This window comes from Ovis canadensis, chromosome 20 (assembly GCF_042477335.2).
Source record: "Ovis canadensis isolate MfBH-ARS-UI-01 breed Bighorn chromosome 20, ARS-UI_OviCan_v2, whole genome shotgun sequence".
Taxonomy (NCBI): Eukaryota; Metazoa; Chordata; class Mammalia; order Artiodactyla; family Bovidae; genus Ovis; species Ovis canadensis.
This window is the reverse complement of record NC_091264.1, coordinates 31,604,825-31,616,919: the sequence shown is the minus strand read 5'-3', so window position 1 is coordinate 31,616,919 and position 12,095 is coordinate 31,604,825. Positions and strand designations below refer to the sequence as shown.

The following is a 12,095-nucleotide window of genomic DNA, read 5'->3' as shown; positions in this document are numbered from 1 at the left end:
TTGCAGCGTTGGACATGACTGAGCACCCAACACACAACTAACACACACATAGGAAAGTGCTGGCAGACGTTATTTTGGGGAAATGGGAGTAGAGCCTGGAATAGGAGAAAGACGGACACTTTGTGGTGCGCCCTTTGTTTATTACTTAAGAAAGCACTCTCTTAGGTTCTTGTGATTTGCCTGTTTTAGAAACCACTTGACTGTATGTTTGTTTGTTTTTTAGGACTCCTTGCAAGGGACTTCCTTGGTGGTCCAGTGGTTAAGACGCCAATGCAGGGGCACCGATTAGATCCCTGATGGGGGAACCAGGATCCATGATAAAAAAAATTCAGAGCCAACGTTCTGTGGTTCTCTGAATTGGCTCTGGGATTCCTTTCCTAACATATATCTGCATTTTGGGATTATTTGGAATTCATGCCTTCTCAGTAAGGCAAAAGCATCACACCCCACACACCCAAAAGTGGGCCAAACTTGCAATTTCCTGTCCGCCCCAAACCTCTTTCTTGAATTAGGACCCTTCTTGCAGTCGACTTTTGTTTCAGGATTTCCTGGTTGCCTCCTCAGAGAGTGCCATGGGGCCCCCAGGCGGCCGGTGGGAGAGAGCAACCAGGTGAGCCTGGAGTTGGGAAAGACAACATGGACAGCAGCTTTAGGTCCTGATAAACGAGCAAAGGGAGCAAAAGTGAAAGGGGAAAAGGAGAGAGCTGAGGGCGTGGGCAGAGAGCATGCTGTAGGCAAGACCAAATGCAAAACAGAACCACCCAGACCTCTTGTCAATTATTTAGGGGATAATGGAACTTTAGCTTTTCCTACCTTCCACATTCCTTTAAGACTTCATTTTACACCTTAAAAAGTGGAGAATCAGGACAAGTCTTCCCAGTTGATAGGCAAGGAAGCAAAGGATCAGAGTAACTTGCACGAAGCTGTCTGATGAGAGTTTAGGTGAAGTTCTGGGGCCTGTTCCCAGGTTCTGCTGCTAAAGACACTTTCTGTGCCCACCCGCTCCCACCTCCCATTGTACCGCTTTCCTTGACCTTCACACGTGATTTGCTCCAGCACATGCCTACAATGAATATAGATCAGGGATTCATGAAGGCCTGTGTGTGCTCCAGCCCAACAGGCTATTCACTTTAGCCTGTATGTATCCTTTAGAATCCACTTGATACTGCAAAGGTGCTCCTGCAGTTTGTGTCTGCTGCACCAGATTTCTCCATATAGTTAACACTATAAAATTCCTCTATCTTCATTCATGCAAAAAGTATCATACTTATTTTTTCTCAAACGTACCTCAGGAAATTGCACTAAGAAGCATGGAAATAAGAGGGGCATGGGAATATAGATCGTGGCTCTCTACCAAGTGGAGATCTGGAAAAATTTTAGCCCCAAGTTTCTTTTCTCTTGGAATGTAGCTATTTATGGACTTGTTTCCTCTCTAGACTGAGCTCCTTGAGCATAGACATCACATCCGAGTGACCTGTAGATGCCCAGGGTTTAGCACACTGCCTGCAAACTGCTCAATAGTTTGATACTTAATGCCAGATGCCTGGGAGTCCGCCCTCTGTCTCTGAAGCAGAGCCAGAGCTCAGATCCAGTGCCACAGATATCCTGCCTGAGTGATGCTGCTGCTGTGCCCCAAGATGGTAGAGTTTCTTTCCTTTCCCTTCCCTTTTCCCCCCAGTAACTCCCTGGCTACTCTCCCTACATCAGGTGGTGCTAGGACCCCTCTCCTGGGACAGGGCCTCTCACACACAGGGCTCAGGGCTCTAACCATCCTAAGAGGTTTTTCCTCTGTGTGTGCTCTGGCGCAACACACAGACTTCACTCCTAACCAAGTAGCCAGATGATCCTTCTCTTTATTCACAGGGCACACCCACTGTAAATGGGCAGAGGGGCAAGAGTGTCCTGTTGGTGACGTATCTGTCCTTAGCAAGGGGACAGGCTCGACAGCAGGACACCGCTGCAAAAGATATTAAGGGATCCGTCCACTGATGTCATTATTCTAACTTCTGTTAAGACATAGGAGAATGACTTCCTCTTTATATATTGATTACTGAAGAATCTTGATATCCCAACTGCTTCCACCTAATGGTGGGGGTGGGGAAAGGAGCCATTAAACCATAAAATAAGGAGGCTGAGTATAAATTCTAGGAGAAAGCAATGGCACCCCACTCCAGTACTCTTGCCTGGAAAATCATATGGGTAGAGGAGCTTGGTAGGCTGCAGTCCATGGGGTCGCTAAGAGTCAGACACGACTGAGCGACTTCACTTTCACCTTTCACTTTCATGCACTGGAGAAGGAAATGGCAACCCACTCCAGTGTTCTTGCCTGGAGAATCCCAGGGATGGGGGAGCCTGGTGGGCTGCCGTCTATGGGGTCGCACAGAGTCGGACACGACTGAAGTCACTTAGCAGCAGCAAGTATAAATTCTAGGCCCCAAAGAAAAAGGTAAGGAGTCTTAGACTTTTACTCCACGAAGTTTCCACTCTGGTAGTTTTCCTGACCATTTCAGTAAAGTTACACTTGGGATGGAGTATAGGAATTCAGAAGTGCCCCTGGGGCTGACTTTATAGACATAACAGGGATTATTTCTCAATATAATTTGGTCAAATGTGTGAAGCCAAAGGGAAACGTGTTCATTCCAGAACAAGCCTCATGTCAGACAGTTCTTAATCTTTTTCATTTTTAACCTATCCCTTAGCCTTCTTGTCCCCGCAGAAACATAAATATAATGACTACAGGAAATTTCTCGCAGATTGAGACCTTTAAATGACCTCATTTTTCCTTCCTTAGTTAAGGGCCCATGTGGCAGGAGTCCCGGGAGGGAGGCCTGACATGTACTTGACTAAACTTTCTCGCTGATCAACTTTAAACTGTTTGGAAAGGCTGATCAATTAAAATCCTACCCCTTCAACGGCAGAGCTAGTTTTGGGTAACAGGATTTAATAACAGAAAGCCCGCTGGACACTTACTTACCCTTTTCTTCTGGGAAAAGCAGCCATTCTTCTTTGCAAAATCAAGACAATCACAGTTGCACATTTTCCCAAATCTTTGGCTGTATTGCAATGGTTGTTTCATTTTGTAATCTCCAACTAAACATTTCCTAACCATGGATTAACAATATAGTTACTGACTGGTTTCTTTTAACAGTATTTATCCAACATAACAAAATAAACTGCAATTTGTTATACTTTTTTTTACAAAACATTTTATAAATATTTTTACAAAATGTATACAAAGCAATTTCAAGTGAGACATACTATACAAATGAAGGTATTTAAGCAAATAAAGCCCACACCACACTGACAGTGAGTGACGCGTCCTCTTTAAGTCAAGTCAGTCTGTAAGGCCTCCCTAATCTAACAAAGTCTACTAAATTCTTCAGCGCTAAAATAGTTCTTTTTCGTAATTGCCAGTTTAAAATTTGCTTTATCTTTAGGCAGTACTTAAGGACACAGAAAATCAAATGCTTAATAACAAATTCACACTCTTCCACAACAACAACAGGAAAAAAAAAAAAAAGAAAGAAAAGAAAATGATTTTTGTTACTGAGCACGAGTAGCTCTAAAACTTAACTTTGACTAATGAACCTTAACAACTGGATGCTGGCCATCCGAGGCTGAGCTCTCGCCCTCCACCAGAGGAGCCTCGACACGCGAGTTATGACCTAATCACAGGAGTAAAATGTATTTCGTAATCGTCATTTGTCATTATCTAGAACCTTTCCTCCGTTAAAAGTAAACTTACACACAAGGACACAAAAATTTACAAGTTTCATTTTGGTAAATTAGGCTCTCTGTTTTCAAGACAAGTGTCGAGTCTTTACAAACCCTTTACGGCGGCAGACTGAAAAGCTGGGACTGGGGTAGCGGGGCAGGGTAGGGAAGGAGAGCGGTGACAAACGTACATGAATCTACCTTGTCTCTTAAGAATTCCACTGATTCGGTAATTAACGTAACTCATCAGTAGCCCCCAAGAAGGCTTCCAGGTATAAATTTCCACAATGAGAAGAATTTGACCAGGAGGAACCACCTTAAAGTCTTGCTAGTAACGAGGGAAGCATGAGCCCTAAGAGAAGAAGAGCCTGTGACATCACAGGGTTCAGAGCAGGGTGTTATCCCAGGGCTGCCCAAACAGAAAGTTCCAGCTGGCAACACCAACTTATCTTTCTCATATGTTACAATACGGGGAAAAAGGGGAAATCTGCAACTTGGACATTGGCACACATAAGGAAAACATGGCAACTGTGAAATGCCCCAGACTTTCTGGTTTCTATTGGCTCAGGGCTGGGAGTGGGGAGAAGGTATTTTGCTTTCGGAAGACTGGCAGTCTCCCAGGATTTCTCTGTCTGTGTGTGTGGGGGAGGGCACTAAGGGGCAGGCAGAGTCTAGGTCTTCTGTTGTATTTTCTAGGAATCAGAAGCCCTCCTTTCCACTGCAGGCCAATCTGGAAAAGAAATGCCCAACATGACGACAGGGGGTTGTCCTCATGTTGGGGAAGGCCAGAAGTAGATCTTGGCAACGTGTTCGAGTGAAGACCAGTGGGAGTTCCTCTAAAGCCAGAGAGATGGACAGAAGAGATGAGAGCCTGTCTACATAAGAGGGAGGGTGACTATACACTCTGTAGCCAAAATAGCCTCTGTGCCTGAACAGCCCAGACACACGCATGCATGTCAGACAGCACGCACGGAATGCCGCGTGTAGCGTTCCCAGTGCTGGGGGACACTGATGGTTGCAGGGACCTTGAGAAGGAAAGTGACAACAGAAATGGGAGGACCTGGGGCAGGCATACAGAAAGGAAAACGGGGAAAGCTCCCCGAAAAGAAGTATCAATAAATAAAGCAGTAAGTCACACCCATGAACATGAACATGGGCCAAACCATGACAGGGCGTGTCCTTTGGCTCTCAAGTGGGCATCCGGGTCTCAGACCTTTCCCTTCAGTGGTGGGCTGGCTGGTTACCTTTGGTCTGTCTGCGTTTTGGTAATGATTGCTGCCGGGGGGTGTGACTACTGTTCTCAGACAACAAGAAGCAGAAAAAGGCCAAAGTCCCCTTAACACTTAAACTGAAAAATTATAACACAGTTTTCAAATGAAAGTGCTTTTGACGCTTGGCTATTTGTTGTGGGAGGGGGTGCGCAGAGAGGTTGAATGAAACAAAACCCAGCAACCAACAAAAACATACACTGTATGTTGACTAGACCCAATTGTAGAATGCAAAACACTTGTTTTTTTTCTCAACAGTGAACATAATATATATGCTTTTACATATATACATATTATATTCCTCAAGGCTCGATCCTGGCCTCCCCTGTACACTGTGCCACTTAACTGGTTTCCATTTTTCCTTTATTTTGCCTGGTGAGATTATCTCAAGTCATGCTGCTGCAACTCAAAACAAAGTTTTCCCTACATGAAATTCAACATGGATATGCTGAAGAGGTGAGGTTTTGCTCAGGGAGCATCAGAAAAGCACTTGAATGAACAGGAAGCCCTGCTTGTGCGCTATAGGTGCTGAGGCCGGGGTTGTGGGTCCCAGCAGAGTAGCCAGGACTAACTGCTCACAGATGGCCGAGGGGAGAGCCATGCGGTCTCCTGGCCCACGACAGCCCCAAGACCCACCCCCCTCGAAGCCCAAATTTGGAGATGCAGTGGGGATATTCTTTAAAAAGTATCTTCTAACAGTCCTGTTTGATTTTCTTTAATAAAGTCTGTTCTTTTCAAAGGACTTATGATTGTCAGAATTTTACCTAGGGCCAAGTGTACTGTGATCTCATTAAATTACAGTGTTTGGGAAAAAAAAATAAACAACAACAAAAATGACGATAAGCACTTTTAAAACACTTGAAATGTATAGGGCCTATCAGACTGCTTTCTAGTAAGGATCAGCTTTACTGAAGGATCTCCCTGTAACCACGACGAGTATTGCTCTTAAACAAAGAATGGGACTGAAATTAGAAAGAATAACCTGTGATGAAAGACCAAGCAGGCTGGAGACAGGAGACCGTTCCCATTGCTTCTGCCAGGAAAGAATGTAACTTGTCCGGGGCGGGGTCTCGGGGCAGGTGAGGGGAGGACTGCGCTATTAACACTCTAGGATACTATTTACAGCTGCTTCTAAAATAGAGTCAGTTTCTACGACGCCTTCACTGTGGTCCGGGATGAACTTTTCCAGGCAGTTTTCCTGCGAAGCCATTGGAGAAAAGTTGGGGAAATCTAACTCGACAGAGCCGCTAACCGTGGGGTCACTCTGGGACTGCCGCCCAGCCTTTTTGAGTTCCAAGATGTTCTTAAATGTCGTTTCTAAACTCTTAGTGAGCTGGAGATCGGGCTGGGGCTCGCCTGACCCTTTCATGATGTCTGTGTGTAAAACTTCATTCTTTGGAGAATTCCGCAGCGTCTTGTCCTGGAAGGAGCTGTTACAGGTCATCTCCAGGTGCGAATCTACTAGGAGGCTTGAGAGTTTGCTGTCGGGACCGTGATCTGGTCTGGACGAGTTTTTCCGGTGGCCTTCAGGCCCAGGGGAGCACTCGCTGCCTTTTGCGGAGTCTCTCCGGCTGGTTTTCTCTTCAGATGCACTCCGGTACTGAGTGGAGCCCACTTTGTCAAATTTCAGTGCTCTGCCGAGGCAGTCGGTTTTTTTAGAAATGTTTCCTTCTGCGGAGACCACGATATGATTAGGCACTAGATGAAATTGGTCATGATTCATTGGTTCTGCCAGGCCTGCTTTGGCTCGGTCTCTGCTCTGGGCCTTGGCTGTCAGATGCACGGAACTTGCTGTTTTACCGCCATGCTGGTCACTCCGGCCGAACTGCATCTCATGGGCAGCTTTATCGAGTTTGAAGGAACAACAGAAATCAGCCTGAAAACCCTCTGCAATTGGGAACGAAAAGGATGTTAATGAAAGAAGGAGACAGTGAGACTAGACAGCCGCCCCTCAGTGGGTCAGGTGCAGACTGCCCCACCCCGCCCTCTCAATCAGTCGTTCACGTCCAGGAACGTGCAGAAGCACAGCTGGAGGGTGCCCTATGAAAGCAACCTGTAAGTGATATATACAAGTGGGAACCAGAACTGAAGAAAGCTTGTAGGAATAAAAACATTTATAGGATGGTGAAAATATGGGTGAAAATCCATACTCCACAAATTGTTATAATGTTATTGGATTTAAAAATTTCAGAGGCTAGAAAATAGTATGGAGAATACTTTTTTCTTTTTTTTCTATTTTTTGGCCATACTGTGTGGTATGCAGGATTTTAGTTTCCCAGTCAGGGATGGGACCCATGCTGCCTCCATTGGCAGGCAGATTCGTAACCACTGGACCACCAGGGCAGTCCTGAGAACCCATTTCTAAAAGGCGGAATGTGGGTTGACTCTAGCATGATGCAAACGGCAGGAAGCTGATGGGGTGTTCAGAGTACCCACAAGGAGCACTACCATCCAATAGCTTACGGGCAGGGACCATGCCTCACTGACTCCCCCCCAACAAGGTCTGGCACACAGTAAGACAACTCAATAACTGGCTGAGGTTTACTTGCTTCTGGGAAGGCTTCTGACTTACTTTAGTTCTCGAAAACTAGAGAAAGATTGAGAAGTGTCAGTTTACAGGAAAGAAGAAGACTCAGTTAACCAAATGTCAAATTCCGGTTTGGATTCTGCAGAACATAGACCTTCTCAGAGGTTTCATATTGTGCTCTCAACTCTGGATTTTTTCTCCCTGGAATCCAGGGTCTACCTTCAGGTCTTATCCCACAAGGTCAGTTCAGACGGTCTCCCCAAAGCCACGGCCCCGGAACCCTGGCAGGAGCTCTCCTCGGCTTTCACTCTGACATTTCTTACCGGGGTCTACGAGTGCCAAACGCTTGTCCCGGGACAGAGAAGCTCTTTCCTCCTGGTTGAACATTCTGTCAATCATCACCATCTCAGCGGAGGGGTTGATCCGCTAAAAATGAGAGAGTCTAGTCATTTCAGATGCCTTTTAACAACTGCGAACATCTTGCTGCATTTGGGGGACAGAGGAAGCAATCAGAGAAGAAAATGTGTTTATCGTTGACATATTTTTAAAAATTGTATTTTTTGGGAAAAGGTCATTTACAACATTGGTACAAACTTCAAAAGGTACTAAAAGGGGAGGTGGAAAGTGAGCCTTCCTTCTTCGCCTGACCTGTGCAGTGCCTTCCCACCCACACAGGGCCCTCTCTGTAGGCACCCGCTGCCGTGACAGACTCCTCCAGAGACACTGTATGCACACGCACACATTTGCATTATTCATTCACTATTTCTTGCACACAAATGACAAGCAACTATATGCACTATTCTCTCCTTATTCCCTCCTCTGCTTAATGACATGTTGGAAATCTTTTTGTTCAGACACGCTTTTACTTCATATTTTGCTCCGCTATAATTCTGTTTTGGCCTTGCAGCACAGCTTGTGGGGTCTTAGTCCCCTGATCAGGGACTGAACCTGGGCCATGGGAGTGAAAGTGCAGAGTCCTAACCACTGCACCACCAGGGAATGCCCCATGATCGTGTTCTGTATTAAGGCTTTCCTTAGAATTATTTCTTGCTGTACAAAATCAAATCTTATTTACTCTTATTTTACATAAAATAATTTATGTTTTATTTATTCAACATAAAATAATTTAACATAATTCATGGCAGACATAATTTGTCCAAATAATTAGTTCATTTGTCCAAATCTGTCCAAATGATCCTTTTCTCATGAATGACAGTTAGTCTTCTTGATAGCTCAGTTTTATTACAGACATGATTGTCAAAGCAAGAACAACTGTTTGACTTTGGTGGCACAATTTAAAATGAATATATATAAATTACAGGCATATCTCATTTCATTGTGCTTTGTAGATATTGCATTTTTTTAAAACAAATCGAAGGTTTGTGGCACCCCTGCACTGAGAAAGTCTATTGGCACCATTTTCCCAGCAAACGTTGAACCATATTTGCTTATTTCATGTCTCTGTTCTCCCAATATTTCAAACCTTCTGCCAGCAAAAAGATTACAACTCACTGAAGGCTCAGATGATGGTTAGCATTTTTAAGCAATAAAGTATTTTAAATTAAGACATATACATTTTTGTTCTGGACACAATGCTATTGCATACTTAACAGATTATAGTGTACACATAACTTTTATATGCATCGGGAAACCAAAAAGTTCATGTGAGTCACTTTACTGTGATATTCACTTTATTGAGGTGGTCTGGGGAAATAAACCCTCAATAGCTCTGACGTATGCCTGTTTACGGAACAACACACTGGTTTCAAATAGGAAAAGGAGTACGTCAAGGCTGTATATTGTCACCCTGCTTATTTAACTTCTATGCAGAGTACATCATGAGAAACGCTGGGCTGGAAAAAGCACAAGCTGAAATCAAGATTGTCAGGAGAAATATCAATAACCTCAGATATGCAGATGACACCACCCTTATGGCAGAAAGTGAAGAGGAACTAAAAAGCCTCTTGATAAAAGTTAAAGAGGAGAGTAAAAAAGTTGGCTTAAAGCTCAACATTTAGAAAACTAAGATCATGGCATCTGGTCCCATCACTTCATGGGAAATAGATGGGGAAACAGTGGAAACAGTGTCAGACTTTATTTTTTTGGGCTCCAAAATTACTGCAGATGGTGACTGCAACCATGAAATTAAAAGATGCTTACTCCTTGGAAGGAAAGTATGACCAACCTAGATAGCATATTCAAAAGCAGAGACATTACTTTGCTAACAAAGGTCCATCTAGTAAAGGCTATGGTTTTTCCAGTAGTCATGTATGGATGTGAGAGTTAGACTGTGAAGAAAGCTGAGTGCTGAAGAATTGATGCTTTTGAACTGTGGTGTTGGAGAAGACTCTTGAGAGTCCCTTGGACTACAAGGAGATCCAACCAGTCCATTCTGAAGGAGATCAACCCTGGGATTTCTTTGGAAGGAATGATGCTAAAGCTGAAACTCCAGTACTTTGGCTACCTCATGCGAAGAGTTGACTCATTGGAAAAGACTCTGATGCTGGGAGGGATTGGGGGCAGGAGGAGAAGGGGACGACCGAGGATGAGATGGCTGGATGGCATCACTGACTTGATGGACGTGAGTTTGAGTGAACTCTGGGAGTTGGTGATAGACAGGGAGGCCTGGCGTGCTGCGATTCATGGGGTCACAAAGAGTTGGACATGACTGAGCGACTGAACTGAACTGAACTGATGCCTGTTTATATATATATATACACACACGCATAAAGTAAACACAAACATACATACATATTTACACTATACAGTATACATATATAATAGAGTTCACTTACTCTTCCAAGGTAAATTTTCAAAGCTGATTTCAAATTAAAAGCCAGTTATGGACTCCCCTGGTGGTATAGTGGATAAGAATCCAGCTGCCAATGCAGGGAACACGGGTTCCATCTGTGGTCTAGGAAGATTCCCACATGACTCAGGGAACGAAGCCCACATGCCGTTAACTACTAAGCCTGCGCCCTAGAGGCCGGGAACCGACACTACCAAAGCCTGCAAACCCGAGCAGCCACTGCAGTAAGTCTGCGCATGACGGGAGGATGGCCCCTGCTTGCCGCAACTAGAGAGAAGCCTGTACATAGCAACAGAGACCCAGCGCAACCGAAAAAAAAGAAGCCACTTATAAGAGACCAATTTATTAGTCTGTATGATTTTAGAACTGCTTCTAAAATCTCAGATAGATTTGGTCTTTCCATCATTTTCAGAGATAATCTTACTCCTTTCTCTAGTTCGCTGTGCTTTAAAATCAATTTTAGTTTCTATTTGGAGGGCTGAAAATGCTCTGGAGTTAGGGGGTGCTGATGGCTGCATAGTCTGTGAACATATTAAAATCCATCAAGTTGTACATTTTAAAATGAAGCATGATTTTTATGACGTTAGTGATCTCTCAACTGAAAACAAGACAAAACTAATTTTAATGTCTGTCACCTCATCTCTTCAGATATTATTCTGAACAACCTTCAGCACAAGTGTCACCAGTCCTCTCCTGCCTCTTCAGTTGATAAGAGGCAGTGGACAGCATCGGAGTATGGAGGGGGGTCAGGTGGTCCTGGTCTGTATCCCATCTCTGCTAATTACAGAACAAACTTCCTGGCTGTATGGCATCGGGCAAGTTACGTAAGCAAGCCCCAATTCCTCACTTGGCACCAGGAAAACAATGGCACGCACTGAGAGTGATCAATCACGGAGAGCACAGCGCTTGTATTTGCGTCGGCCAAAAAGTTCGTACAGAAAATGCACAAAAAACCCAAACAAACTTTTTGGCCAACCCACAGCTGCTGTTAGTAGTAGATACAGGCAAAGGTAAGTTTTTCTACAATTTTAAGTATCTGTTCCTTTTAAACTATGGTGGGAAAATGTAATTCCTTGAAGTTTTTCTCTCTGAGTTAGTAGCTGTGACCTGTGGAGTTTAAGAAACAAACTGTGCTCAGTGGAACTTTACCATGGCGTCCTCCAAGAGCAGGCATCTGTACTTGTTAAGCATAGCTTGGGTCCTTTTCAGGAGCTGAGTGGCAACTGTTTCAAATTCACTGTCAACTTTAAAAAGAGAGAGAGGAAAAAAACAGTGAGAGAGTGCACATCAACCACTAGGCCCTTCCTTCCTCCATTTTCTCTCTTAGTTTAGCTCTTCCTTGGTTAGACGCGATGCCTCTGCACGGCTTTCCCTTCCTGTTCACTGGCATGTGCTCTCAGAAACTCATTTTAATAGTAGCTTGTTTTAACTCTGATTAGGAAACCAAAACATAACTCCTTTAAGAGCATCTATAAAAGAAAACCATGAAACACAGCAGAGCAGCAAATATCAGTGAACAGAGAGTCATCTACTAGCTCAGGGGACCGAAGCCTCCACTTGCTTCCAGAGCATGAAAACCTGAAACACTGAGACACTGGGGTCCTACTGTCTGGGCTGGGCAGACCAGGCTCCCGTAACCACACCAACTGGTCCAGGGCATCTCGCACATCACGGTCCTGTGGCTCTGTCCTTTGTCTCCAAACGTCTCAGTTTCCACTTCGCTCTTCTCAGAGCCTCCACATCCCTATTTCATGCTGGATGAGGATGAAGAGCACCC

General features: G+C 44.4%; 1 protein-coding gene across 6 annotated transcripts in view; it reads right to left on the bottom strand.

Moving 5' to 3' along the window:
• Positions 1–3,036: 3,036 nt before the first annotated feature.
• Positions 3,037–12,095, bottom strand: part of BICRAL (BICRA like chromatin remodeling complex associated protein) — a 105,906-nt gene continuing 96,847 nt past the window's right edge. For all 6 annotated transcript variants that reach the window (XM_069564480.1, XM_069564478.1, XM_069564482.1 and 3 more), the window contains 3 exons: positions 11,468–11,562; positions 7,833–7,935; positions 3,037–6,869 (listed from right to left, as the gene is read on the bottom strand). In XM_069564480.1, the coding sequence (XP_069420581.1) occupies positions 6,082–6,869; positions 7,833–7,935; positions 11,468–11,562 (986 nt within the window). In that variant the 3' untranslated portion in view covers positions 3,037–6,081. The remainder of the gene's footprint in view (positions 6,870–7,832; positions 7,936–11,467; positions 11,563–12,095) is intronic.